Raw genomic sequence first — 27,645 nt, forward strand, 5'->3', positions numbered from 1 at the left:
AAGTGTACAGACTAATAAGAGTGACTGGTTTGTGGTAGATAGTGCACTTTTTAGGCAAAGGCTTCCTGTCCTTATAGATAATTCCAGAATACCCCTATTTTTGTCCTCTTTCCGTCCTTAGGACTTTATCCACCAGCGATGATGTTGAGGACCGAGAGACTGAGAAAGGCCGCCTGGAAGAAGCTTATGAGAAATGTGACCGGGACTTGGATGAGCTCATTGTCCAGCACTACACGGAGCTCACCACCGCCATCCGCACCTACCAGAGCATCACGGAGCGCATCACCAACTCCCGCAACAAGATCAAGCAGGTGAAGTCTTGCTTTGCCTGCGTTTGTGTTGGCATCTGCTTGGTCACGAGTGCTCTGGGTGCAAATCCATGCAGCTCCTCTGCCGATCTTTTCCCTGTGTGCTGCCCTTTTATTGGTAATGCAGTGTGGTAAGCTCCCGGGTTAACCTTTTATTTCTCTCTCCCTTTTTCCAGCTACTTGTCATCATCTTGAACTGAACTAAAAAATGAATTGAGGCAGCGCTGTTGCCCACTAGTTCTGAACTAGGTCGGATTTTCAAGTTGCTGTGTGACGTGGCTAGGAGCGGACCATCCAGTCCTGATACGGTGGTCCCAGGGCTGTGTCTCACTAGCAACGTGCTTCCCATAGGATCTCTCTGTCGTTTGAGAACACAAGTAATGAAAAAGCAAACCGAGAGGTGGATATGAAGCGCAAAGCTTTGAGGTGCCCCCTGTTCATTTATTGTCTGAGCATGTTGCTATCAGGTTTTTGAAGTCTAAGGGCTGCTAAGCTAACACCTTTCCATCTAATCTGTTCATGTTTTGATATGTTGGCCTCCAGCCACCTCCTGAATAGTCCGGGTGATTCATCAGCTTGCTTTTCGCTCGGAGAATATGAATTTTGGTGCTATTTCCAAACTCAGTTCTGTTGTGTGAATGTACATGAACTCTGTGCCCCCGTATCTTTCTGCATTTTGAGTGCTCACACTTCAGTAGCGTGCCAGTAAATAACTCTGGCGCTCTTTGTTGTGGACTTGTTCCATCTGCTCTCTCCTTGCAGCAACAGATCAGTTCTTTGGTCTCCCATCTTATCTTTTTCTTCTTGTGTAGTTCGCCATACCTGAACTTTGCAAAGTAGACACCAAATTTATTCTGTTGTTTTTTTATTTTTTTTTATCTTCTTTTTTTCTGACTCTGTGGATGTCTCATCTTAAAACCTTTCACAGCAGGGCTTTAGGAGCGGTAGGCTTTTACCCTTCTGGGGCTATGTACTGACCCTTCTGGCTTTTAAAATTAATTTAGCATTTTCAAAGAAAATGTGACCATTCTGATGCTTTCCAAGGGTAAGAGTTCATTCTAAGATTTATGTACAAGGCTCAGCACTTTGAAAGCAGAGATCAATTGCACTAAATTTGAAATAAACTGTCGCCGGTGGCCTGTTTTCACGCAGTATGCTAAGCTTTGCAGAGGTCAGAACAAACATGCAGGGGTGTCACCTTTTGGTCCTGCCTAGAAGAGTGAGTGTAAGGGTGAAGGACCTTTTGATATTTAAGTTTTCTTATTAGTTTTGGTCAATATATATTGAAGTAGCTTTGACCTAATCTCATGGGTGGCCCCAGATCTGGTTTGTCATCAATCTGCGTTAGACTACCAGACTTTCTTTTGATGTTCCCCCCTTGTGGAAGGTGGGTGAACGCACAGGCGTTGTGGAAGCGATAGATAGTCCAGATCCCTCTGTGTATCTACCTTTTGTAGCCAATTCTTGCATGAATTCCTGCTGGGAAAGTCTTGGTTTTTAATCTAGCCTTTAGAGATGTTACCACTGTAAAACGGTATTCTGAAGTAGAAACAACTTGGTCCACCAAAGGGAGATTCATCCTTAAAGATTTCACTGTTCACTCCTTCCTCTGCTCCCAAATGTAGATATAGTTGATCTTCTTTCTTGCAAGGAGCGGGGTAGGAATGTCTTGTGAGATTCCTTCTAGCCCCGTGATTGTTTTGCTGACCTAATTTGGCTCCATGTAACAGCCGTCCACTGATGGTGGTCAGGGAAACATTCTAAGTTAAGGTATTGAACAGGGGTGAAGTCTGAAGTGAACTCGGTGTGTGTTTTGGTTTGCTTCTGCTTTTGCAGCGAGTTGACATGTCAGGTTTTCTGTTGGCTGAGGGTTTTTCTATGTTGTTCTTTTCAGAAGGACATTTTGGAGTGCGGCGTTGCTGTACTGAAATCTTAGTCTCTTCTGACTCTGGATGGAGGCTGTTTCATGTAGCTATTGTTATTTACCGGTTGTATGTATTTTATTCCAACCATGTGTTTCACATGTATTTTTTTAAATTACCTGTAGACAAACAAGGTAGGAGGATGTGCAGGTGAGATTTCTGGAGTGCTTTGAAGGCTTGTTATTTAAAATTAAATTGAAGGGCCTACTTCTGAGAGCCTCTCTTCATGTGTAATTCAGTGAGAGTTCAGCCTGAGAAAAGGTTGGACCCTAAGTGTTCATAACTTATCACAAAAACAAGAGTAGTGTGAAAGCAATGTGTGAAGCTGTGTTGCTAATTGCTTCCACATTTTAATATGTATTGTTGATTTGCATTATGCAAGAAAAGCTAGGTTATACTGACCTTACCAGAGGATACTGGGAGAACCTGGAAGCGGGGAATGCAGGCTGTGCTCTGGAGCAGAGAGAATGGAGAAGAAAAACACTTGATATTTTCTAAATGGGGTAGAATAGCAGAGACTTCAGCACTTAGAGAGGGTGGCATGAGGCTCAAAACCAAACTGAATGGCAGACACCAAGGTGTTTCTCTAGGTGATGTAATGGCCTTGGTCAATAGTGGAAGTGCTGACTTGAACTGTGCTTTAAGTGCTATTTGTTCTGATGAAACCGTATCTGCTACAAAAAAAGTGGGTATTGCTTGAGGCATTAGGGAAATTATTGTACTTTCAGATAGTCATGTTTTAAGACATGAACACCAGCCTTGAAGAAAGGAGGAGACGTGCCAAAAGTTTTAATAGGCAGATGGAAAATGTTTACAGCGGAAAAATTAGTAGTGGCTTATTTGCTTTCACTGAAAATTGGATTCTTGCCGTATGCCAAAATACTGAATTCATTTTTGAGAAACGTGCAAATAAGTCTTTGGTCATGGTTAATAGGATCCTGCATTTGTTCACACTATGATACTTCAGTTAAATTTTCACTAGTGGTATGAAACTTGTACTAAAACCAGGTCTGGTTTGTATGTGCTATGTTTCCTTTTGGCCAAAGGAATAATCAGAAATTTTAAGGAACCCGGATTTGGTTATAGTCTCGTGATATTTTTGGAATTCCTAATAAAGTAAACGTGGGAAAGGGCTGATCTGTGATAGAAGTGCCAGCTGCAGGGACAAATTAATTAAACTTTTGACGTGTTGCTTGTAGGTGAAGGAGAATCTGCTGTCGTGCAAGATGCTGCTGCATTGCAAGCGGGATGAGCTGCGCAAGCTGTGGATTGAAGGGATTGAGCACAAACATGTCCTGAATTTGCTGGATGAGATCGAGAACATCAAGCAAGTGCCTCAGAAGCTGGAACAGTGCATGGCCAGCAAGCACTACCTCAACGCAACGGACATGCTGGTAAGATGTGGTACCTCATGCTGGGCCAGTATCTACCAGAAACACACGGGTCAGCTCTCTGATCATCTGCAGACAGATCTGCTGTCCTGTGCTATTATTGGCCTTTTTTCCTGCTTAGTTTCTTCTTTTGTCATTTGCTGCTTTCTTGTACTGGAGTTTCTGTTCAATTTTGGTTTGGTCCTTCCTAATGGGACTTAGGGTTAGCCTCCCATCCTGCTCAGTTAGCTCTTGTGTTTTGGAACTGTCTTGGCCTGATCCTGATAATTTCTGTAACATCTAGTTCTTTACACAGGCTATCTGCACGTAGGATTGCCTTCTGCTTGTGCCACCTAGTCCATATCTTAAAATTAATTTCCCAGGCACCTGTCTGTATCATCTTTCTTTATATCTTATCAATTATTTCAAAAACATTTTCGTTGTGGAAGAACTATCCTGTTTCTCTCCTGTTTCATCTCCCAGAATGCACTCACAACTTTGGTCATTGTTCAGAGGGGAGACTGTCTTTCACCACTTAGGTGTGTTTGCCTTATGCTGTCTTCCTCTAGGTCTGTTACCAGGACTTTTGATCTTTTTACTTATTTCCAGTTCTCTTTTCATCTTTTTTTCTCCCTCCCTTCAAGTGTTTTTCCCCTTCAGCTCCATCTCTCTTATAAGCATACCTTTCAATTCCAGTCTTATGGTGGAGATAGAAGTTTCCTGGACTTCTCTAATAACAGTCTTTTTCTTTCTCGTGGTTCTAAACTTAACAAGTGTGCTTCCTCACCAGCCTCCAGCCCTTTCTTTCCTGGAACTGTCCTCTACCAATAACGAAAAATTTCATAAGGGAGTTAATTCCCTTCTACTCAGTCCTGACATGTGGAGTGTTGAGTCCGGTTCTGGGCTCTCCAGTACAAGAGAGAGATGGAGTTACTGGATGGAGTCCCGTGGAGGACCACAAAGGTGATTAAAGGACAGGAGCATCTCATGGGTAAGGAGAGGCTGAGAGAGCTGAGACTTCTTCACTGGGAGAAGAGAAAGCTTGGGGAGATCTTATCAATGGTTATAAATGTCTGATGGGAGGGTGCAAAGGAAACGGAGACAGACTTTTCTCAGTGGAGCCCAGTGACAGGAGGAGAGGCAATGGATGCAGACTGAAACATAGGAAATTCCGTCTGAATGTAAGAGAACGCTCTCGTGCTGCAGGGTTGGTTGAACACTGGGACAGGTTGCCCAGAGAGGTGGTGGAGTCTCCATCTGTGGAAAACTTTCAAAACCAGACTGGCTGTGGTCCTGGGCAGCTGGCTCTAGGTGACCAGGCTTGAGCAGGGGGGTGGGTAAGATGCTCCCCAGAGGTCCTTTCCAACCTTAAGCAGTCTTTGATTCAAGAGTGAAGGCAAAAGTGTGTCTGTTCATATTCCTCTTTGTATTTGCCGGAGAATGCCTTTAAGGAAATCTTTTCATTGCCTTCCTTTGTTATTGTTTTTTTTTTTTCCAACTTTACTGTCCTTTGTATTTCTCTTAGCCATTTTAATAAGTTGTTATTCAACAGGATAAAGAGCTGGAAATCGTAGTGTTGTCGCCTCATATTCCTAGAGCCCCGTCTTGAACTTTAATTTCCTTCTTTCCGTTTTATCTCATTTTACCCTAAATATCATTGTCTAAAACTTGCCTTCTTTCCTTTGAAACATTTTCAACAGTTTGATGTGACTCTCCTCATACCTTTCTCTGGTGGCATGTGTGACCCTGTCTGGATTTCTCTTGTTGCTGTCGTGTCCTCTTGTCGAATTTCTGTTTCTTTTCTGTTGCTCATGTTCTGATTTTCATGCCACACCTTCTGCAATCATCTTTCTATGATCTGGTCACAATTTTCCCTTTCTTCCTTTTTAAAACCATCTTCCAGGCACCCTCTCAATCTTCCTCTCCTTAGAGTCTCACTGTCCTCCTAAGATGAACTATTGTCTTACATTTTTCCCACCGTGCTGTGAGCCGTCTGGGATGGGTCATGTATCCGTTTCTGTTGTGTAATGTAGGGTGGAATTTTTATGATACTTTATAAAATGTTATGTAAAACCTCTTAGTCTTCCTGAAAACAGATCAGCAATGCAATGACTTGAGGCAGCGTGTATGAGAAAGGCGCAGGCAGGTTTTGCCAAAACTTTTGTCAAGTTTCTGATCTAGGAGATTGGAGTGTGGGGTTTGCCTGATACTTTCAGTTGTGGGAGATGAAGAGGTAGATGTAAATCAAGGGTGTTCAGTGCAGGGTGAAAAACATGGAATTCAGAGTTAACATCAGTATCAGTTGAAATGTTGGTGCTTTCTTTTACTGATGGACCTCCTTGGGTTGTGGGTTTTCTTTTGTTTTTAAATTCAAAAAAGTTCTTTTCAGAGGAAATTCCAGGAAACTAATTAATGTCCTATCTGAAATAAAAGATAGGAAGTGTAAGAGGAAAAATAATGATACTTAGGATTTGTCATATGATATGCTTTAGAAATGGTTTGCAATAGATGTATTTGTTGGCTTGCAGTCTATTGTGTGGGCAGTTTTTTGTCTGCACACTTGCAGCATACCCACACACACATAGAGATAGAGATAGAGCTGGTATTAGACCTCACTGAAGTATGGACTTCCGTAGTATACTGTGCTGGTTTTTGTGGTTGACTTGTTGTTTTTTCTTTTCTTTTCTTTCCAGAATAGAGTATATTTTGTAAGAAATTGAATAATAATGGTATAAAAAGCAGCTGTTAGATTTCTAATTTTTTTTTTAATATCAAGAGAAACCTCAAGTGAAAATTGAACACAAATCTGTTATTTACCTTTGAAGACAAGTTTACCTGTAATAAAGAAATAGTAACCTACCTGCATTTGGAGCTTTTGCATAGACAAAGATCGCTGTAGGCTCATTGGCTTTTGCCACCTTCTGTTAGCGCTGCCTCTGCCAGACTGTGATGCTGTGATCATTCATTGGCTGCAGGATGATTCCTTTCTCCTTTTCTATGATATGAATATTGTGTAAAATAATGACTAAACTGTCAGGGGTGCAGAGTGTATATAGATCTCTGCCCTTCTGTTGCATTCCTCCAGGTAAACAGATGCTCATGGCTTATAAAAAGCCCAAAGTGATCTAACAGGAAGCTTGTATCCCTCACCCTGAAATTGGAGCACGGATTAATATTGTTGCTTGTAGCCTTGTGATACGTACAGTCGAAATTAGACCTTTGCAGTCATCGTGTTAGGTTGATGCAAGCGCTCTAATGGCATAATTTCTGGTTGCTGCATCGCATTTCTGCAGACTGTTCTTTGTATTCCGCTCACATTAATTGAAGTAATTTTGCCACTGAAGCGTGTTTCAAACCTCTGCATTTAAATTGAAATTTTAATTCCCTTATTGTTTGGAAAAGACGGCTGAAGATGGCTTGTTACAGGTTTCATTATCACTCAAAACTCTCCAGCTGCTGGTTCTAATGTGCGATGACTGAGTAATGCTGGGAAGGATTGTTAATAAAAGAATGGCAGCTTTTCCCAGTAGTATGAACACAATGCAAAGGTATTTTATGACAGCTTCCATTTGTATGAAGTTAAAAATTTTAAGTGGCAGTTTTTTTGTTTCTGATTCTGTATCCATCTAGAGTAGCACAGATGAGCTTCAAATACCATGTATTCACGTTCTGTGTTCGTCCAGCATCTCGATCATACACCCTCTGGCGAGCAGAGCCAGTCGGATCAGGTTTGCTCTTCTGTAATTGCACCTTACACAGGTTGGGTTAAAAGAACCTCGTTCCAACTGCCTTGATTTGTGAACCTTCGGAGCAATTAGTGGGGTCGGGAACAGGTAGAACTGTTTGAAATCAAATACATGTCAGTTATTTTCAATTTCTGCGTATGTGTTTTTTTTTAAAGTATGAGTTTGTACGTTTTTCTGCGAAGGATCTGTTTTTTCACGCTTTGTTGCTAAAAGTAACGCTCACTTTTATGTGGTGATGGAGTGCACGTGCACACTTAGGGGTGTATTTTCTGTTGAACATGACAAGGAGGCTGAGGGGAGACCTTATCGCTCTCTACAACTGCCTGAAAGGAGGTTGTAGTGAGGTGGGGGTTGCTCTTCTCCCAAGTAACAAGCGATAGGACAAGAGGAGATGGCCTCAAGCTGCACCAGGGGAGGCTGAGATTGGATATTAGGAAAATTTCTTCATTAAAAGGGTTGTCAAGCAGTGGAACAGGCTGCCAGGGCGGTGGTGGAGTCGCCATCCCTGGAGGTATTGAAAAGACGCATAGACGTGGCGCTGAGGGACAGGGTTTAGTGGTGGACTTGGCAGTGCTGGGCTAACGGTTGGACTCGCTGATCTTAAAGGTCTTTTCCAACCTCAATGATTCCATGACCAGGTGCCGAGAGGGGAATGCTGATGCAGAAGGAGCTTCCTAAGAAAGGCGGTGGGCAGTCTCCAAAAGGGAGAGCAGCAGAGCTGATGGCAGAGGCACGTTGGGGCTGGGGGTGTAGTTAGCACTTGGCCTGGAAGCGCAAGCTTGGCTGCTAGAAGGCAGGAATCCAAATTCTTCTGGAAAAACTGTTTTAGATGTGCTACACAAGCCAAGCCAGAACTTGAAGCAGAGGGCGCACAGCAGATGGGCAGCAGCGGGCAAGGACAGAAGGTTTCTTGCTTGGAGGAAGCAGTTCCATGTCTAGTCTCCCCCGGCACTGGGCTGTGTATTGGAGGGCAGTACTCTCTGCCTAGCAGTTGCTTAATTAACTCAAGTATTGGAGAGGTCTGTGGTGCTGATCTAATTGTTCTGACTCTACTGTTGACCCGTGAGGTACCCATAGGGAGAAATTAGTATTTTCCATTTGTTTAAATAATCTAAGAGATGAAATGCTAAAAACAGTGGAAAGAAGACATGTTGTTGAATCAAGTAATTAAAGGTCATATCATAATACGATTAAATGAAAATTGCTTAGGCTACTTTCTTTGCATTTCCTGGCTTTTATGTGTCTAGCTTTGCAGTTTTAATGAACTAACACCACTTTGTCAAAGTATATAAAGTTTTTTTTAAAAAAATCTTTTCATTCCAGTAGACTGTGAAACTCTGTGTTTAACCCCAGCCGGCAGCTCAGCCCCACGCAGCCGCTCGCTCACTCCCACCTGGTGCGATGGGGAAGAGAATCGGGAGGGTAAAAGTGAGAAAACTCGTGGGTTGAGATAAAGACGGTTTAACAGGCAAAGCAAAAGCCGCGCACACGAGGGATTCATCCACCACCTCCCGTCGCAGGCGGGTTCTCCAGGCGAGCAGGGCTCCGTCACGGTGACTGGGCTTCGAGCATCCCCCCCCTTCCTCCTTCATCCCCCAGCTGTATAGGCTGAGCGTGATGCCCTATGGTGGGGGATGTCCCTTTGGCCAGCTGGGGTCAGCTGTCCCACCTGTGTCCCCTCCAAACTCCTTGTGCACCCCCAGCCTGCTCGCTGGTGGGGAGCAGGAAAGGCCTTGGTGCTGTGTGAGCGCTGCCCAGCAGCTCACCCCCTCCTCTTGAGACTCATCCTGCCACCGGATCCAGAAGTCCACACCTGGAATGACTCCATGGCACCACCAGAAAGAGCCAGGAGACAGCAACAGCCAAAAACACACGTATCCTTATCTCCTACAGCAGGCAGCACTCAAAAAGGTGGTTTGGGGAAAAACCAGCATCCTGAATTTTGTTCTTCCTTTATCCTTGGAAAGGCAGCTATGGTCCATACAGGTGTCCCTGTGTCACCCGCTCCAGCACAAATCCAAACCACAGCCCCCTGCGGGCTGCTGCGGAGAAAACGAACTCTGTCCCAGCCAAAACCAGCACAACTTCCTCTGAACGTAATTTATTGGTGCAGGAGTAGAGTCCCTTTGGGGTGGGGTTGTGTCGGGTAACAAAACACCATGAAACTGCAGAAATAGATCCATAGATAGGAGTGTGAGGATTGCTGATATTTCCAGTTGAATTTTTTTTTTATTAGGAGGATGGCAAGAAGGGAGAATGAAGGGAGAAAGAAGGAAGTATGAAGCCTTCTGACTAGGCTTCACTTAAGTTCACACTTGCTCGTGTTACAGAGCTAGGAACTGATATGCAGGTACGTCATGAGCACATCCTTCTCCTTTAGCCTGCATGTCTTTGTCCCAGGAAATACGAAGTTGAAGGGACAGTAATTTGTTTCTCAAGGAGCGGGCCAGGGAACTCTCCAACACCCACTTTTGTTTCTTTTTCAATGTTCAGGACTTCTGTTTCAGTTTCCTTATGTCAGGGAAAGAGCAGTGTCTGTCTTCCGCCCTGCTTTCTGAAGTGAATGGTGGCATCAGGCTTTTCTCCGAGCTGACCGCTGCCGTGTTGCAGATGTGCGTTGTGGCTCGTTCGTTCAGCGCCTGGAGTCGAGCTGGTGGCTGTTGTTGTTGCATTCAATTACACGTACTCGGCGCGGCATCCAGCCGTACGGGAGAGGAGATGGGTTTGCAGGGAAATGAGGTCGTTTTCAGTTGTGCTGATGCAGCATAGTTAAAGCACTGAGTTCGCCACTGGCATCCTTATGATGCATTAAATGTATTTTTGCTCAGCTCCATAGTCTGTAAGATCTGTAGTGGGTTAATTTTTTGAAGAGCATTACTTGGTTATAAATCCAACCTTTTTATCAGGAGGTTGAACTAGAGATGCTGACCAGCTCCTCTGTCTGCGTGCCAAAGGATTTTACAAAAAAGCATGGGTGCTTTGGTTGGTTTGGTTTTAACTGCAGGGCCCTGCAACACAACCGGGCTGCTTAGTGGGCGAGAACATGGGCAGAAGTTGAAGAGGTTTTAACAAGTGGAAATGCTGTGCAAAAGTGATCCTGAAGCTACTGAGGCAGTCAGGAGGGAGAGGTGGCATGGGAAAAGGGAGTGGAGGAGAGGCCAAGCGTGAGTAAAGATACTTTGGAGAACAGTGTATGAGAGCAAGGAACCTTGCTGGCTGTGGGAAGTGGGAGTCAAACAAGGAGCTTAAAATACTGAAATGTTTTCTCGGAGCAAGGAGAGGGTATTGCTCTGTGTGTGTACATGTGTCCATATTTGGCCTTTTCTTGCTTATCCCATAATGAACGTGTCCTACTCGGTAACCGTGTCCCCTGCCTTTCTATGCACTTCATGTTGATCCTCTCAGAAGGCATTTGGAGTGATGAACATCGTCCCAGAAAACACTGGATGTTTGTAGTCCTGGGCACAGACGTTGAAGAGAGTTTTAGTTTTTGTTACTTGAACGTAGCTGCTACTTGTGGCTTTCTTCAGTGTGGCACGAGGAGAGTCTTTTAATTAAAAGTACTGCGTAGTGAGCAGACTTCGTAGTCTGTAAGTAGTCTGGAATAATGAAATAAAAAAGAAATTGCACCCAGCTCTCGGTATGCATTTTATTTACTGTCTGCCTTTCAGCTGGAACAATGAAAATCAATAAAAACAGTCTTTCATTTTGTTCCTGCATTTCTTATTGCAGAGCTGGGATTCAGGTGCTGCTGTGGAACCGGTTTGTGTTTTGGAATGAATGCCCTAAGTGGAAATAAGAGACTTTTGCTGCTTTGGGATTCTATAGAAATGCTTTTATTACAAACTTTAAATTTTGACCCTGCTTCAGATTATCTTTTTTTTTCTTAATGACAAAAGTAGTAATATTTTCCCAGTACTTTCTGTCTTGAAGTCTTGCCCCAGCTAACAGTGTGTCTTGTCATTGTTGACCTTATTGATTACAAAGAAGCCTTTTAGGAAACAGAATTGAGAAGCTGACATCTCAAGGGCTGTATCTCATTTCAGGTTACCTACTGAGGGGTACAAGTGTTTATGCTTAAAGGAACTATTTTGCATTAGTTTTTAATGACTGGCAAGCCTCGTGATTTCTCTTAGCTGTGTGGCTGAGGTACAGAAGAGGAAAAAAAGGCAGCTTTGTTTTTGTTAAGTTGATGTATGCATAGGATATGTTCTAGTGATTCACACATAAACATGGAAATCATGTGCTAGCTTCTGCCTGCTGCTCATTCATTTAAACTACCGTACCTTTACTCAGATGCTAGGGTGTATTAGTATTATCTGTCTGCCTTCAAGGAGCATTGTAAAGCTTAAGCAATTAAATTTGGTAGAATGCTTCTAAGTTCCTTATATGAGAAGCATTCATGCTGTGTATTGTTAGAACATTTTCCACATCTCTTCTGATTCTTTCTCCCCCCCCTTTTTTTTCCTTTTTAAATTCTGTTTTCTGATCTCTGTTTTTTTTTTAAAAAAAACAGCTTACGCTAGGTTTAAAAACATTAGGACGTGGAGAGTTTCTTTCCCTTTGAAACATCATTTTTCCCTCAGTATACTTATCAATAACTTTATCTCATTCTTTTTATCCTGTAATTTCCATTATCTGAGGCGGTCTATTGCTTAAAACCGTCAGTGCCTAATCCTGCTTCATTTGCATTGACACGTGCTTGACCTCAGCCCCTCCGCTCTCAGTTAATGCACCAACAAGCATTGATATCTCTCCAGAGTATTATCCTGTGGCTGTGAGCTGTACTGGTAACAACCATTCATTAAGCTGCTGAAAGTTTATTAAATAAGAAAACATGCTGTAATGAAGGTGGAGTAGAGGTGTCTGGCATCTTTTTGCGGTGCAAGTAAGCCACAGCTACAGGACAAGACACTGTCCTGAATGAAAGGAAGAGGCATCTGTAACGTTAGGATCTGTGCTTCTGGGAATGGGCATTGCTGGATGTTAAACTTAATCCTTCCTGGTTATGGTGTAGATGCAGCGATGAGAAGTTCTGTGCTTTAGGCAATTGCTCCTGCCATTTAATGATGCAGCCTTTCTTGGGGATGCTCTCCCAAGAGCTTGAGAGTTTTGCAGCTCAGTTTACTTCTGCTTCCTTTACATACCTTCGGGTTAGTATTTCATTTGCTCTTTATGCTGTTGGTAATTTTTATTATGAAAGTATGGTATGGACTTTATTCTGCGAGATATTTACATTCTTATCACTTCATCTTTGAATACAGCTAATCTCTTTCCATGAATTCTTCTTTAAACTCTGGGTTGTATGGATATAATTCTGTCCAGAGTAAGATATTGGAACAAACACCAGGACAAATTATTGAAGATAGATCAGATTATGGGACAATATAAAATAATCTAGATAAGTCTGATTGCATTTTTAAAAATACAACTTTAAAATCAGTGAATGGTGGATGAGAAGGTGTAATAAGTTTAGTTTTAGTAAAGCATTTGAAACATTTAGGGTGATTTTAACCCAGATGTTTTCCACTGAAGTAAACTGATTTATGTCTGGTGAAGTTGGCATAATGCTCCCGAGTAACCTTGAAAGTGGTCTGTTAGAAGCAGCATTGTCACGTTAGGCCTAGAGGAAGACTTACACTGGAGATGCTCATAAATGGAGATGTATGGACATTGTGCCTGTTGGAGGAGGCGGCAATGGTTGTCTTACACTACAGTTTAATATTAACTTTTGTGAATTTGAGTTCTGTAATACACAAGTTAGTAAATTAATAGGTGGGGAGCGAGTGGAAAGGGGTTCAAAGATTCCTTTAATGACCGAAAGATGGGACACAGGGAGTGTAAAAGACTTGAAGTGTCATCTTGAAGCCAGCAAGAGAATCGATTTGGGAAACTGCAGGTTTGCATTAAAAGGAAAATCCTGATGTTTTACTTTGCATTAGGACCCCGTTGTCCTAGACTTCATTCATAGAGAGAGAAGACTTTGGGGACAGAGATGGTCCTGAAAAAACACCCTTTTCTTAATGGCAGTTAAGACTAAATGAGGATGCGTTAAATCGAGAGACAAAAACGTATAAAAAACAAAAAGTGAGAGGAAAAGGCTTTTTTATTATTTTTGCTGCCTTCACAATACTACAACAGTATCGCCAGTGCATGGCAGTGCTCCAGTGAGATTTAATATAGATGCCTGTGCAAGGTCAGAGCAAAGGTGGTCTGAGGCCAGTACCGCGTCGGGTGCCGACGGCGCTTGGAAGGGAGTGTGAGGACAGGGCGAGCAATAGCAGTTCTTCCCCCAAATGCTCTGTGAGCTCCCAGCAGTTGGCAGCTGGCAGCTTTTGCTGGAAGAGCTGATGTCTTCTGGGTTGAAGAGCGCTCAGTAGATGTTTGTTCCTTGAATTTGTCCCTCTCACTTTTTGTACCCATTTAAACTTTTTTTTTCTCCTGTAATTTCCATTATCTGAGGCGGTCTGTTGCTTTAAACCATCACTTTTTGTACCCATTTAAACTTTTGGCTTCAACGCGGTGCTTTGGCCACGAGTTCTCTAGCTGACCTGTCTGACGTGCTTCTGGTAGGTGATGCCGAACCTTCGGTTTGCTAATTTCACCTTCTTGCCGAATTCGAGGCTCACAGCTATTGCAGGTGCTGGGGCAATACGTGTCTCATTTCCATCGAGTTGTCACTCTTAAGGGCAAAAGTCTGGGGCGATTCTGTGATGCCAACAGATACTCTTGACATTCCCATTTCAGGGAAGTCATTTGACCATACTGTTGTTGAAATTGCTCATTTTTTTGTCCAAGCTGGATAATTCTCTCTTGTTTTTAGCCACTCTGTTCCTTGAGTGCCGCTTTTGGTTTCAGCGCTTTATTACTAGAAAGACATTGATGAATTACAGTGGGTGGAGGAGGAAGTGGAATGATTGATGGGTGACAGGACTAAGGCAAATTCGAAAGAAATACTTTTATGTATCTGGAGTAAAGGACAACAAGCAAGGAACATAATTTTACGAATATTTTAAAGCTTGTAGAGGAAAACAGTAAGTTAGGTTGGGTCATTGCCATTTGAACAGCTAAGGGAGAGAAAGGATGTTTGTGCTTTGTGTTAATGTGCTTGTAACAGGTTTGCTTTGATGTTTTCCTGAAGTAGGAGCAGTAGTCTGATCAGCAAGAGATATAAAAGAATCATCATAGATTACAAAAGCCACTCATGTAAAATATAATTAAGGCAGTACTGTAGTGATAGGGAAATGGCTGTGTCATCTCATAGACCTCCTCTGTACTTGGGGCTGATAACATGAAATTTCTTTTTAGGGGGGAAAAAAAAAAGGTTAGGACTGGATGGAATGATTGATTTAGAAAGCAAAATTGTGGAGTTTGTTTCTCTGGAAAATACTCTACTGCTCTGTTAAGGCATTAAAAAAGAATTGTGTTAGTCCTTAGCCTTCATGTTTGCTCTCTTGCTGTTCACACGGTGCCATATGCTGGCTGCTTGTTGCCTCCTTTTGTAGAAGTGGTTGAATCCCAGTGATGTTGATGACTGAGCTGGTGGGAATCTTAATATAAGGTGCTATGTTTAAGAGAAAACAAACCCAACAAACAAAAAGTAAACCTTTTACCCTGTTCCTACATGTACGTTTTCCCTGTCCTTCCCCCATCAAATAAGCTTACACTGACTGCCTGCCTCAGGATGAGCTGTTTTCTTGCAACCTGAGCACTTTTTCTTCTATGTGTGTAGCTCAGAATCTTTCAAACTAATCTTTCAAACTTCTCCCCCGTTCTGCTTCAGTTGTCTGCATCGGTCTCCCCCGTTCTGCTTCAGTTGTCTGCATCGGTCTCCCCCGTTCTGCTTCAGTTGTCTGCATCGGTCTCCCCCGTTCTGCTTCAGTTGTCTGCATCGGTCTCCCCCGTTCTGCATTGTTTGGTCAGCAAATCCTTTTATTCCAAGAAGGGGGGTGACCTCAGCTATTTCCAAAATACTGCAGAAGTGTAGTCTTCTCTAGTCTTCAGTCTTTTATAGCTCTTGGTTTGCTTTTAGCGTGTTAATTCATACAAGACTGTTTAAAGGTGAACAAAATTGGTAGCAATTTCTTCCGTCACCTTAATATCCCATATGTTAATCAACACTCAGTACTGTTCATCATCAGTGTTTTACAGCTACTCATTAATCCTCGCATCCTGTGCGCCTTTTCTCCTTTTCCTGTTTTTACAGCGAAGGAAGCAGTGACAGGCAGGAATAGCTATCTTGGATCCGTGTGCTTTTCATATTTTCCAGGCTTTTTAGCTAAAGGCTCCCTGCTTTAGGACCATCTGGTGGTTCTTTAAGTTCGGGGTCATCTTAGCTAGCTCCTGTTCACTGGTTTGTCTTGATCCCAGTTCACACTATGCTGTACACTGGCCTGTGGCAGTTTGGTCACAGACAATTCCCAATGTTTGGATTTCTTAAGTGCCAGCTTGGGTGCAAGTTTTTCATGTGTCCCATTATTTGGATGTCCCACCCTCAAAGGCAGTAACTTTTCAGCTTCGTCTTGATTCACCTTGCAACCGAAATACTGAACAAATTTAAAGATGAAATACAGGCTTGCTTGATAAGACTTACGTCAAGCTACTAATTAAAAAATATAAATGCAGTTTAAAAGCAGGCTTAATCAGTTACTCATTACGTGTTTCCAGCAGTGGAGGCTCAAAGTACTTCTATTTTCTGCATGTTAGCCCCTTCCACAAGGATGATGAAGGGTCTGGAGCATCTGTCCTTTGAGGAAAGGCCGAGAGAGCTGGGACTGCTCAGCCTGGAGCAGAGAAGGCTCAAGAGGGATCTTACCAATGTGTGTAAACACCCGGAGGGAGGGTGCAAAGAGGACGGGGCCAGGCTCTTCCCAGTGGTGCCCAGTGACAGGGCCAGAGGCCGTGGGGGCACGAACTGGGACACTGGAGGTTCCCTCTGAACATCAGGAAAGGCTTTTTTTCCTGTGAGAGTGACCGAGCACTGGCACAGGTTGCCCAGGGAGGTTGTGGCCTCTCCATCCTTGGAGATGCTCAAAAGCCGCCTGGACACGGTCGTGGGCCGCTTGGCTCTGGGTGGCCCTGCTTGAGCAGGAGGGTTGGACCCAGTGACCTCCAGAGGTCCCTGCCTACCTCAATCATTATCTCCGTCATCCATGGAAAATGTGGGAATTCTGCAGGCAAAACAGCCTCAGGTTTGGGAACTCTTGCTTAATTTATTGCTAGTTGACACAAACTTCTGATCAGTGATTTGGGTTTTGAAGTGGCGGAAAATAGAACACCATCAAAAAACTATCAGAAAATGTTGAACTCGCCCTTCTCCAGGTACAATCAAAGTCCAACACCTTTCCTCCCCTCCCTTTTCTCAAGTTACTTTTTCCATGGCTCGTGCTCAATCTGTCGTCGTTCTTCTGATGAGACGATGGGTGGCACCAGAAAGTCTGGAAGGGGTTTCTTGCTGCTACTCTGCTTCTTACTGGTTTCCTCTGCAGCACTTTGGTTCTTCAGCTTTTCCTCTGCTACACTTTACCTTAGAGTGCCTGGTCTGACGTGGGTCACTCGCAAACGGCAGTCCCTTTCAGGGTGTCCCTGCTCCCGCGTGGGTCACCCCCATGCCACAGGCCCTCAGAGGGGTCGCCCTCCAAGAGGGTGTCTCCAGCCACTTGCTGTTGCTGGGGTTTTTTAAATACATTGGAGCAGGGATGCCCCGTGCCACCCCAAACAAAAATGACCCGCTGGAAAATTCGTTGTCATGTGTAATTTGGCATCCCTGTGATGTTAGAAGGCTGGAGGACCAGTTCTCTGGTGCGTCATCTGCTCTTAAGTTTGCCATGTGTTAAATTCTTTCAATAGAGACCATCTTTTTTAGGTATTCTGCTTTTTTGCCTGGTGCAAGGTCCCAACAGCTGGACCTTTCTGTTTCCTAAGCAAACTTTTTGAGTTAGATCCTTATCTCGCACAAGTCAGGTGCAAATTGAATTCGGTGAACTGCTTGGTTAGATCTGTCTACACACGTTTGAGCCATTTTTTGGGCGTTTTCCTTTCTTAGACCCTTTGAAAGCAAGTTCCTTGTAAAAGCACTAGATCAATTCTCCTCCTTTCAAATGGCAGTATTGTCTTTATTCATCCAGCATGGCAGCTGAAACCTTCTGGGTTGCTGCTATTTATTTACTGGTTTATTCAGAGAGTTCAGCTTTTTTCCTTTTGTCAGGCTGTGTTTGTGTATGACTTGACTTTTTTCTTTTTTCTTCAAATTGTGACCTACCACATTGTTTTCTTTTAACCTTTCTCCGTTGTTTGTTCATGTTTTCATATCTGTTGTCTGAACTCAGAATAGGCTGGTATCCCAGCCGGAAAGCATTTGCTTTTCTGGTTTGAACAATCCTTACTCTGTTCTTTTTTCCCCCCAAAGAAGCACCTAGCTGAGGGCTTTCATTTTATCTCTGCTCATAAATTTCCAGGATTGTGGAGGTCTAGAATGAAAAAACCCACACCAAAATCCTCTTTCTCCTTTTTGCATCTATTTTACAATGCTTTTTGGGAAATTAAAAGACTGTTAGTAAACTTTTTAAGGGAATAGGTAGGTTTAACTGCAAGCAGATTGGAAAGCTTTGGCTAAAATCAGGGAGGAGAGAAGGATTTTAACGAATGTCTTGCTAGTACTTAGGTTCTAGTTTGTTGTAAAATGCTACATTAAAACCTTCCAAATTGAGTGTTATGATAGGCAAATATTTAGCTACACTTTCTTCTGAAGGCAATTAAGCCTTACTATAAACTGACTGTGACCTTTAAACAAGCTGCATAATGGTTCTGGTGCCACAGTTATTTTCTATAAACTTGCGATTTTTAGCTCATACAAAGCAGAGCTCTTTTTTTTCAGACTTAGTTCATTGATTGGATGGTGACTCCACCACGTCCCTGAACAGCTTGTTCCAATGGCTCACCACTCTTTTCAGTAAAGAAATTTTTCCTCATATCCAATCTAAATCTCCCCTGGCACAGCTTCAGGCTGTTTCCTCTTGTCCTGTCGTCAGTTACTTGGGAGAAGAGACCAACACCGGCCCCACTACATCTTCCTTTTAGGTAGCTGTGCAGAGCAGTGAGGTCCCCTCTCGTTTTCTAAAGGGTCACTACTCATTGTGCATAATAATGAGTACAGTAATAAGGAGATGTGGGTAAGTAGATTTTAACATTGGAAATAACTATCAGATTATCTAAGATTCTACTGTAATCCAGACCGACATTTTAATTATTATTTGACTAAATACAGTTATTTTGTATTTCATTGGCTGTGGTTTTCAATGGGAGAGACGGACTTCTTTCAGGGTTTAAAAAACAGAAGAAAAAATAAAAGGTGTTGGTAGGGATTACCTACCAATTCTTTTGGTACTGTTTGCTCATGGTAAATCAGCTTTTAAAAGAAGAATAACAGGATGTTTGTGTGTTGATTCACTTTCCGGCTGTTTTCTCTTGCCGTAGCTCCTCTCCGCACCCCAACCGCTGCCAAAAGAAGGATGTTGGGGAGCTCTCTTACCTATAATTGTCTAATTATCTTTGTGTCCAGGTGCTCGAACACAATGCCATTATCTGCCTTCAACCTCCCACCCTCAGGACAAAAAGCCCACCTTATTCATATCCATTTAGCGAAGCCACGCGGATGTAAGAAAGAGGCTTGAAGGACCCTCAGGTGTTTTTTTTTTCCTGGACCCTTGAACCACTTGTAGTTCTGTTCTGTACATCTAATTTTCGGGTTCTGTGGAAAAGGCTGCTATTCCATTATCGGTCTTAACCAGAGTCTCGCAGTGATAACTCTCCCCCTCTGTATACAATTGTACATCTATTAGTCCTTTTGTTAGTATGAGTAGCACACAGTAGGTAATAGGATTATTAAAAACCAGGTAACTACTTGGGAAATGTAGTCTGAGCTGAGGGGAGAAGAGAGAGGGGAGAAAATCTAATTAAATGTGATACCATTGCGTGTTTTATAGCATCTTTAATCTTCATTATCCAGCGTGCTTACCACAGTGAGGATAAGGAGCAGAAAGCAGGGGTGGTGCACTAATCGCACCCTCAGCGCAGTTTATGTGCAAGGTGGCAACGACAGGGAAAACAAGGCTTGATTCCCTTGCTGACTTTTTGGATAACGCAGTATTGTGCCAAATCACACTGTGTCCCGTTATTTGGATGTCCCACTCGTGTATTTGCAGGATCAAGGTAGGTGACTAAGCACTTGTGAGGCTGCGTCTGGACCAGTTTTGGGGGCCGCTCTACAAGAAAGGTACGTAGTTTTTCTTGTGTGGGCAAAGAAATATAGGGGAGTGAGTCTGGTGGAGAGCCCCTAGGGTGGCTGGGCGTTGGAAGCACACAACACGTGAGAAGATGCTGCAGCCATTGGGTTTGTCCAGCCTGCAGAAAAGAGTGAGTTTGTGCTCTCTGTGACCATCTGAAAGAGTTAGAGGAAAAATGGAGCCAGGCTCCTTTCGGGAGTGCACAAACGAGAGGCAACCATCAACAATTTCTGTGGGAGAAACTGGCTGGACATAAGGAGAAAATTCTTCCCCACGAGAGGAGTTAAACAGCAGGAGCAAGAGCCCAGAGAGACTGCGAGTCCTCATGCTTGCAGATGTTCAAACCTGGACTGGAGTCCCTGAGCAGCCTGGTCTAACGCTGAAGTTAGCCCTGCTTTGAGCAGCGGGTTGGACTGGAAACCTCTGGAGGTCCCTTCCAAGCTGCATCAGTAGGTTATTCTAGCAGCCATATGGATGCCAATTCCTGATGTCCAGAAATCTTTGTCTTGCTTTGACAGTAAATGTTGAAGTCTGTGCTTGCTGCTGTTACGTGTCGGTGTTCGCTCAGTGACCACAGCGTGCTTCTGAGCTGCTACAGTTATTTCTCATCCTGATATAGGGGGCTTGCACAGTTACACATTTGAGATCACTCCTTGGTAGGTGTGGCCAGCCTTTGGCCTCACATCTATCCTTGATGGTAGGTGCCATATAAGGTGGCTCAGCCTTTTAATTTTAGTGTTGCAACAAGCTCTGTAAAGCAGAGATGAATGTGGTAGAAGATGGCAACCGGAGAAGCTGGGTCATTCCAGCAGTGGACGAGAGGGAGGTTTTTACTGCTTCTCTAAACGTAGAGTTGTTTATTTTCCCAGCACTGCTTCTTTTGAAGTGAGTGTTCAAAACACTGCTGGTAAACTGAAGGAAATCTGAAACTTGCTGTAATGTACTGAAAATATTAAAACCGATGTGGAAACGTTGTAGCATGTAAGGTTTTTCTATTCTTAACTGTTCAAAGTAATAAAATGAAAATCCTAGTAAGTGATACAGAGAATTAGAAGTGAAGGGCTTCTGTCTGTCTGAGGACTCCAGATAACTTTGTGACAAATGAGTGGAAAACAATAGATAAAATTTAAATACAAAATCCCTGTCTTTGTAAAGTTTCGTATCCAGGAGGGAGAGAAGCAGTTGCCTTTTAAAATGTGAAAAGCTTTTTATGTTTAGGAATGGTGCTAGCAATTTAAATACATGCAACCCCCAACACTTATTTTTTTTTCTAGAATGCACCTTTTTCTTGGTTTGTTCTTTGTATTGTAAGCAGGGGAGCGACATCCGCGATAAAAAATAGAAATCCAAAAATAAGGGGTTTTCTCCTAAATTACAGTTCTCTAAGTGGAGGAATCACTACTAATCACTTGAGGAACAGCAGTCCTTTTTTGCAGAGCAGTATTTGTGTTGTACTCTGACCTGTTACTGCTTTGTGCAGCCTGTCTCCCACTCATCTAGCTCCTTTTGCATGTCGGGGATTGAAATGAGGAGAGGTGAAGAACAACTAGTTGAAATGGTGTGCCCAAACTGAGTGATGAATTGATGATACAACAGTAAATAAATCTCTATGATCTGCAAAGTTGAAAGTATTTTTACCATACGTTTAGGTCTCTTGAATAATACAAGTGATGATGCGTTACTAGCTGAGTGGGGGCATAAAATTCTGGTCTTGATTTAAACTTTGCCAACGATAGACATAGTCCCTGCTAGGAATTACGTTTAAAAAGTCTTAGTTCTTTCTAGTCTTGCTCTCGGTGCTCACCTTATTTTTCTCGGCTGCACGTGGCACTGGCCGTGCTGTCGGCTGACCCACCACGGCGATTTTCCAAGTCCCTTTGACACTTTTCTGTTTCTCCAGATAGTTGACCATCTTGTTAACATGGCCCAGGGGGATACTTGGACTTGAAATAAAGCCAGTTGGAAACTACTTCTGCTTGTGTTTCCCAGTAGCCAGCAGAGCTGTTGTCATTATTATGTCACTGCTCTTCCTATTCACTTTCTGCTTCCTTTTCCATCCATCTCTGTGACTCTTCATCTCCCCGCTTCTGGAGAACAAAGCCTTTGTGATAACAGTGTGGTTGGGTGCTGAAAATGAGTTTGAAGAACTGATTTTTTCCCAGGGCAGTAGGGTGAAACATGAGCTTGTCAAGATGTTTTTCTCATCACAGTTCCATTGTTAATCTAGCTGTAGTGTATTTTTAATTTTGTGCGTTCTTTGTAGACATCTTTGCTTCGCTTCAGTTAGTGAAGGTTATCCAGCACACAAATTAGACAAGCATTTTAATCTCATAGTCTGGAATATCGTCTGGGGGTGCTGCTTTATAGCTTGCTTGTTGCCAGGATTTAAATCATCTTTCTGCAAGTAAGACTATAGAAGGGAAAAATATTTGGGGTTTTATTTTTTAACATAATGTTTATACTCGTTACCACCTAAACCAGTTGGAGGTCTTGCCTTGACTTCCATGAGCTTGGGTTGAGCCCCTCACTGCTGTGCAGACTCAAACTGTTCTGAACGTTAAGGCTTTTCTCTTGGACTCTCTGTCTGGATAATTGGTGGTGATGGGAAATGAAATACCAGAAAAGAAAACAGTGGTTAAGTGAGGCTTTATTGGAGCGGGGCTGCCTTAAGTTAAAAGGCTCTGAGTGTGCTTAACGTGGAAACTTGCCCGTGTTATTTATCTGTCGAGTTCAGTCACTGGCAAAGTGGCATTTATCAAGGACGTAACTTCCAGCCTGTCTTACTGCAAATATGAAGTGTCAGAAAGGCCATCAATAAAAAAAACACCCAGCAAACCCCATCAAAAAAAAAAATAATCCACGACACAGGTTTTTCTAGAAGAGGAAAGTTCAGCGCATAACAGTGTGGGGGTTTTGGTTTTGTTGTTGTTTGTGCGGTTGGTTTTGGGGTTGGGGTGGGTTTTTTTTTTTTTTTTTTTTTGGAAGTACAATAAACAATTGACTGTTCCAGTTGTTTCTTAAAAGATGTGCTTGAGGGCAGTATGTTGGTCTTAATAATTAGTTTTGATAATAACTAACTCTTTAGGAACTGGGAAGCTAAAAATAGAGCTGAATAATCCAAGTGGAAAGCTTTAAATTTTTGTTGCTTGTGTTTTAGATAATACTTTTCCTGGATGTCTTGAAGCCTTTTTAATGTCACTTTCCTGCTTGCTTTCAGTGCTTCCCTCGCTGCATTTTCATCTCTCAGCTTCTCAGTTTGACAAATGTTGTCCCTGATCTTGTTCTTGCTTTGGTGAAATTGCTGACAGCTTTCAGGGCCGTGATGAATGCCTGCAACTTCCCTGAAGTGACTCGGCGGGGGGGGGGTTAAAGCACCTTTGGAATTGGGAAATTTGGGGTACATCTCTACCTGCCAAAGGAAGGAGATAAAAATTAGCGCTTGTGCTTCTGCCAAAGGTTTCCAAGCTGTGCCTGCTGAGCCTTCTCTGTTTGTACGGGCTCTGGCATGTCAGCTTTTTGGGGAGAAGCAAACTTGGTTCTTGTGCTTCATCTGTTTCGTGATGTGTTATGGACAAACTTCCATAACTGTTCACAAGGAGATGCTGGGGAGAAAGAGGATGGATAGTGCTTTGTGGCAAGCGAGAGGAACCCTGTGAACGCTGTTGAAGTGGCAGTGTTGGTGGGTTTAGGAGGAGCCTGTTCAGTCCTCTGTGATTCATACTGCGACACAAATTGTCTCTCAAGACTGAGCTCTGTCCTAAAGACTGGCAGCAAGTGCACGCTCTCGTTATCCGTGCCGAGAAGAGAATTTCATACTTAGGGACTTCTTGGCAAAGTTTTTTCAGGAGGAAGGAAAAAGCGCAGCCTCCTCTTAGAAACCGCTCTTAATTTAAAAAGCCTGACTGCCCCCAAGCTATTTCAGGGTCATTCTTGACTTGAAGGCGAGCGAAGTAATACATTGTTGATCGATGCTCTTTCAGTATAGTTAATATTTACTGGTATTGAGGGACCGGACCTTAGCTTGGCTGTCTGCTTGCTCTGTCTCCTTGCTTTTCATTTTTAATGTTGAGCTGACAGGTTTGCTATAAAGTTAAATCCTGAAGTGCAAGCAAACGTCTTGTTTCACGAATAGTGTCTTCAGCTATTAGGGAATGATTTTTTTTTATTTATTTTAAATCTTTCTATGCAAAACGTGCTATTTCTAGTTTCTTACACCAGCACTGAGATTTTGGAAACTGCAGAGGGACGCTTTTTTTTTTTTTTTTTAGTAACTGTGGAAATCCTCTGTTAAATAGAAAAACCAGTAAACTGGGAGAGATGTGAATTGGTAATGCTGCTTTTATGCACTGATTTGACATTCCTGGTGGCTTTTGACCATGTTTGTTTTTAGGCTATAAAAGATAAGTGCATCAGCAGAGAAGTGTTACCTGTGGCCTGTTCACGTTACTGCATGTCTACATCCCTGCCTGTTTCTCTGTTCCTTGAATAAAGTTATTTTACTTAATTTGAGCCTTAATAATCAAGCATTAACACCCCCCCCCCCCCCCCTTTAGAGTTCAGCAGAATCTTTAAACTAGCAGTAGCTTTCATTAACCTGATGGCTATGTTTAAATCGTGTAGTTATGTGACACAGCAGCCGTGTAGGCTAGAAGATGAGGCCTCCTAAGCTTTTTCAGCTATGCCATGATGTCACTTTAGAGAAATAAAATTTAAGCCATTTTTTCCCCATGTATAGAATTGTGAATAATGTTTTGTTGGTGTTTCTGTAACGAAAAGAATAAAGACAATCAAACATCATTGTTAGTATCGTTTTTCTAACACTTTTCTGCTCGAAAAACATAGTTCATTAAATAAAAAACAAAGCACAGTTTATCACAAAATAAGAGGATTTAAGTAACTTGTTTTATGCATATGCTCAAAATACTTGAAGACTGCTCATTAAATCTGTGGTGTTCGGATATTGGACCCTTTTGTACGGTGAATTTTCTTTTAGGAGTAGAAATAAAGAAATACTACTTAAATCTTTTCTGCTTTAATAGGGTTTATGGACAGAATTATCATGGTATTCAGACACTCCCCGAATCAAAGAGAAAAGTCCTGAGAGATGAATGAATTGGTCTTTAAAAGTTGTCCCTTGTGTTCTCCTTCCAGGTGTCAGCGGTGGACTCCTTGGAGGGTCCCCTTCTTCAGGTGGAGGGGTTGAGTGATCTGAGACTGGAGCTCCACAGTAAGAAGATGAACATGCACTTAGTCCTGATAGATGAACTGCACCGTCATCTTTACATCAAATCAACCAACCGAGTAGGACAACGCAACAAGGAGAAAGGGAGAATAAGGTGGGTTTGGTGTGATGCGGACTGAAGGCAACAGGTCTGAGAGGGAAGAGGCCAACGTTCTGCTTTGGATAAGTAGAAACTTTCTTGGGAGAGCACATCGGCTTGCACCTCAGCCCTTCATGTTTGGCAAACCGATTTCTCGTGCTTGTAACTGTGGAGAGCAGAAGAACTCCAGATCTGTTGATGCACCTTTGAACCTGTGAACAGTCTGTTCTCGTTCTTTCACTTTTCCTTGGTAATTCGGTTGGGTTTGTGCTGCTTCACGCAGAATTATGATGAGGTCAGTTCCTTTTAGCGTTCTTTTCCTTCTCTGATGCATATACCTTTTGTACAAATGTTGTGATCATGAGGCTCAGGTGAAGGGAAGAACACAGGGAAAAATTCCTCCCCTTTTCTCACCAACGTCCAAGGTTTAGAAGGCTTCCACCTAACCACAAGGTTACTAGCCGAAGGCTGCAGTACTGAAGAGCCTGAGCGGTGTCTTGGCTGTGCAGTGTTTTAAAGATGCTGAAACTTCTTACCTGGTTGGTGCCCCTGATCAGTGGAAATTCGGCTTAAGTGTAGCTGCCTGGCTATTTTCCCCTAATTTTGCGAATTCTGAGGGCAATAAAGTTGTTGGGAGGGATGGAAGAAGGTGTCTGGAAAAGAGAGAGACAGTATTGGCAGATAACTTTCGTGGAGTAGGAGAGGTGATAGAACAGGGGCAAGGAGCAAAAGGGGAGCCAGCAGAGAAAGGTTAAATTGGCATTTTGTTATGAGAAGGAATAAAAAATGCCTGCCAGAAATAAGAGAAGAGATGGTAAGTTACATGAAATAAATTTATGAAATAAAGGATTGATTGAAGTTGAAATTTTTAGGAAGGAGGGTTGCAAGCAAGTCATCAGTCTGTTCCTTACTCATCTTGTTAATTAAAAACAGTCCCAAAGCTTTAGTGCACCCAGACTATGCAACTGCTAATTAACTGCAGTTTGCAAGACTGCTACAGGGACCCTCATCCTCTTTTTTTGTTTTCTGTCCTTTTTCACATTCCCTGTTGTACGTCATTGATACCTGATAACGTGAACTCTTGCATCAAAGGCAGTCTTGTTGCTCTGTTTTAGTGTGCTGCCCTAGATTGGCTGTTGACCAGGATGCAATAGTGTTTATAATTATTTCTTGTATTGGTTTTAAGTGTGTTCTGTCTAATATTGCTAAGCTACAATGCATAGCTAACCCCTGTAAGTATGGTATTGTAGATGTATAGGGAGTATAGGTGGTTCTTACGTGGTGTAGTAAGCTTAGCCCTTGTCTTTGCAGGTTTCTCTAAGCTTTTTGACCCATAAGTGAACATATTGAACTCCATTATAGGAGCCTTCCCCACTTCTTTCTCTTAAAAGTGATTTCTTGCTTGTGTTCCCCTGCCACGTCCAACTTCATGCCTTTCATCATGCAGCTGGAGCAGCATGACATATTTTTGGCAAACGAGATACTACATGATTTTAGTATGAAAATAAGTGGAAAGTCTTTGTGAATAAGAAGATTCATTTGGAGAGGGGTGCATGTTGGTGTGCACAGAACAGATATTTAAAGGGGAGGAGAAAGGGTGGACGTTTCTAGTGAGAACTAGAAAAGCTTGAAGGATTAAGTAGTTGACAGAAGCCGTGGAGATGGGAGCATCTCTTCTCAGTGTGGTTTTCCAGGAAGATCTTAACAGTTCCATGTTGATTTGTCATCATGCTAGCAGTAGTTAATTGTGCTGGAGATGAATGTGTCTGTTGGGAAATAATCACTTGCTATGGCAAGCTCCAGTGGGCCTGTTTCTGATCGTGTTGCTGTGACCAGTCAGACAAGCCTAGGGTGGTACTAAATTCAGAGAGGCCTTGGGATTCCGTATTTTATCTTTGACATAAGTGTTCCCTTGTCATTGCTTGTCTTAGTTTGAAAGACAGGTGTCTGCGGAGGAAGGCAGGAGCCTCCCTTGAAATGGAAAGTGCAACCCCCTTCCCTCCAAATTATTATAGTTTTGAAGTTAAGGGGCCTTCAGGCAAAGATATGGGGAATAGGAATAACAGTTCTTTACTAATTATATATAAAACACACAAGGCAGGGAAAAACAAACAACCCCCTGGTTTACACTGACAGAGTCAGGAATACAACCTGACCCCCTGTTAGGGTGGCAGTAGCAGTCCGATAAGATGCTGGCTGCAGTCCTCCTGAAGCGATGGGTGTAGTTCTGTGGAAGCAGCAATCAGGTAAAAGAGTCTGGTCTTCCTCCGAAGGTCCAGTGGTAGGTAGGTAGCTCTTGTCCTCTGGAACTCCAGTGGGGGGAAAAGCTCCTCTGGGAATCCAGTGGCAGAAGGCTGCTAGGGTGTTGGAGATCTCAGTTTTTATTTGGCATGGACTGCTTGGCTCCTTCCCCCCGGGCGGAGCATCTCACAATGGGATGGGGAGTCGTGAGGCAGTTCCTTGATGGGCCATGAACAGGAGATAGTCCAGAGGGGGGAGGCAGGGAGCACCGCCCCACCTGGTCTCAACAGCTCCTGAAGATGGTCATAATGGTCATAGAATACTTTTTTTTTTTCCTTTTGGCACATTTTACACTAACCTAGGACATTGCTGTTTTGTTTTTTTTCCCTTTTCACTCAAATGCGTATGTATGGACACCTACTCGTATTCATCTGTGGACTTTTGCTTTAAGTT

At 42.9% G+C, this 27,645-nt stretch overlaps 1 protein-coding gene across 1 annotated transcript in view; it reads left to right on the forward strand.

Moving 5' to 3' along the window:
- The window catches only part of EXOC4 (exocyst complex component 4), a 405,200-nt gene that overhangs the window by 20,523 nt on the left and 357,032 nt on the right, over nt 1-27,645 (forward strand). The window contains exons 2-4 of the mRNA XM_086475059.1: nt 122-311; nt 3,430-3,624; nt 24,782-24,966. Coding sequence (XP_086331185.1) covers nt 122-311; nt 3,430-3,624; nt 24,782-24,966 — 570 coding nt within the window. The remainder of the gene's footprint in view (nt 1-121; nt 312-3,429; nt 3,625-24,781; nt 24,967-27,645) is intronic.

Source organism: Leptosomus discolor, chromosome 1, assembly GCF_034619465.1.
Source record: "Leptosomus discolor isolate bLepDis1 chromosome 1, bLepDis1.hap2, whole genome shotgun sequence".
NCBI lineage: Eukaryota > Metazoa > Chordata > Aves > Leptosomiformes > Leptosomidae > Leptosomus > Leptosomus discolor.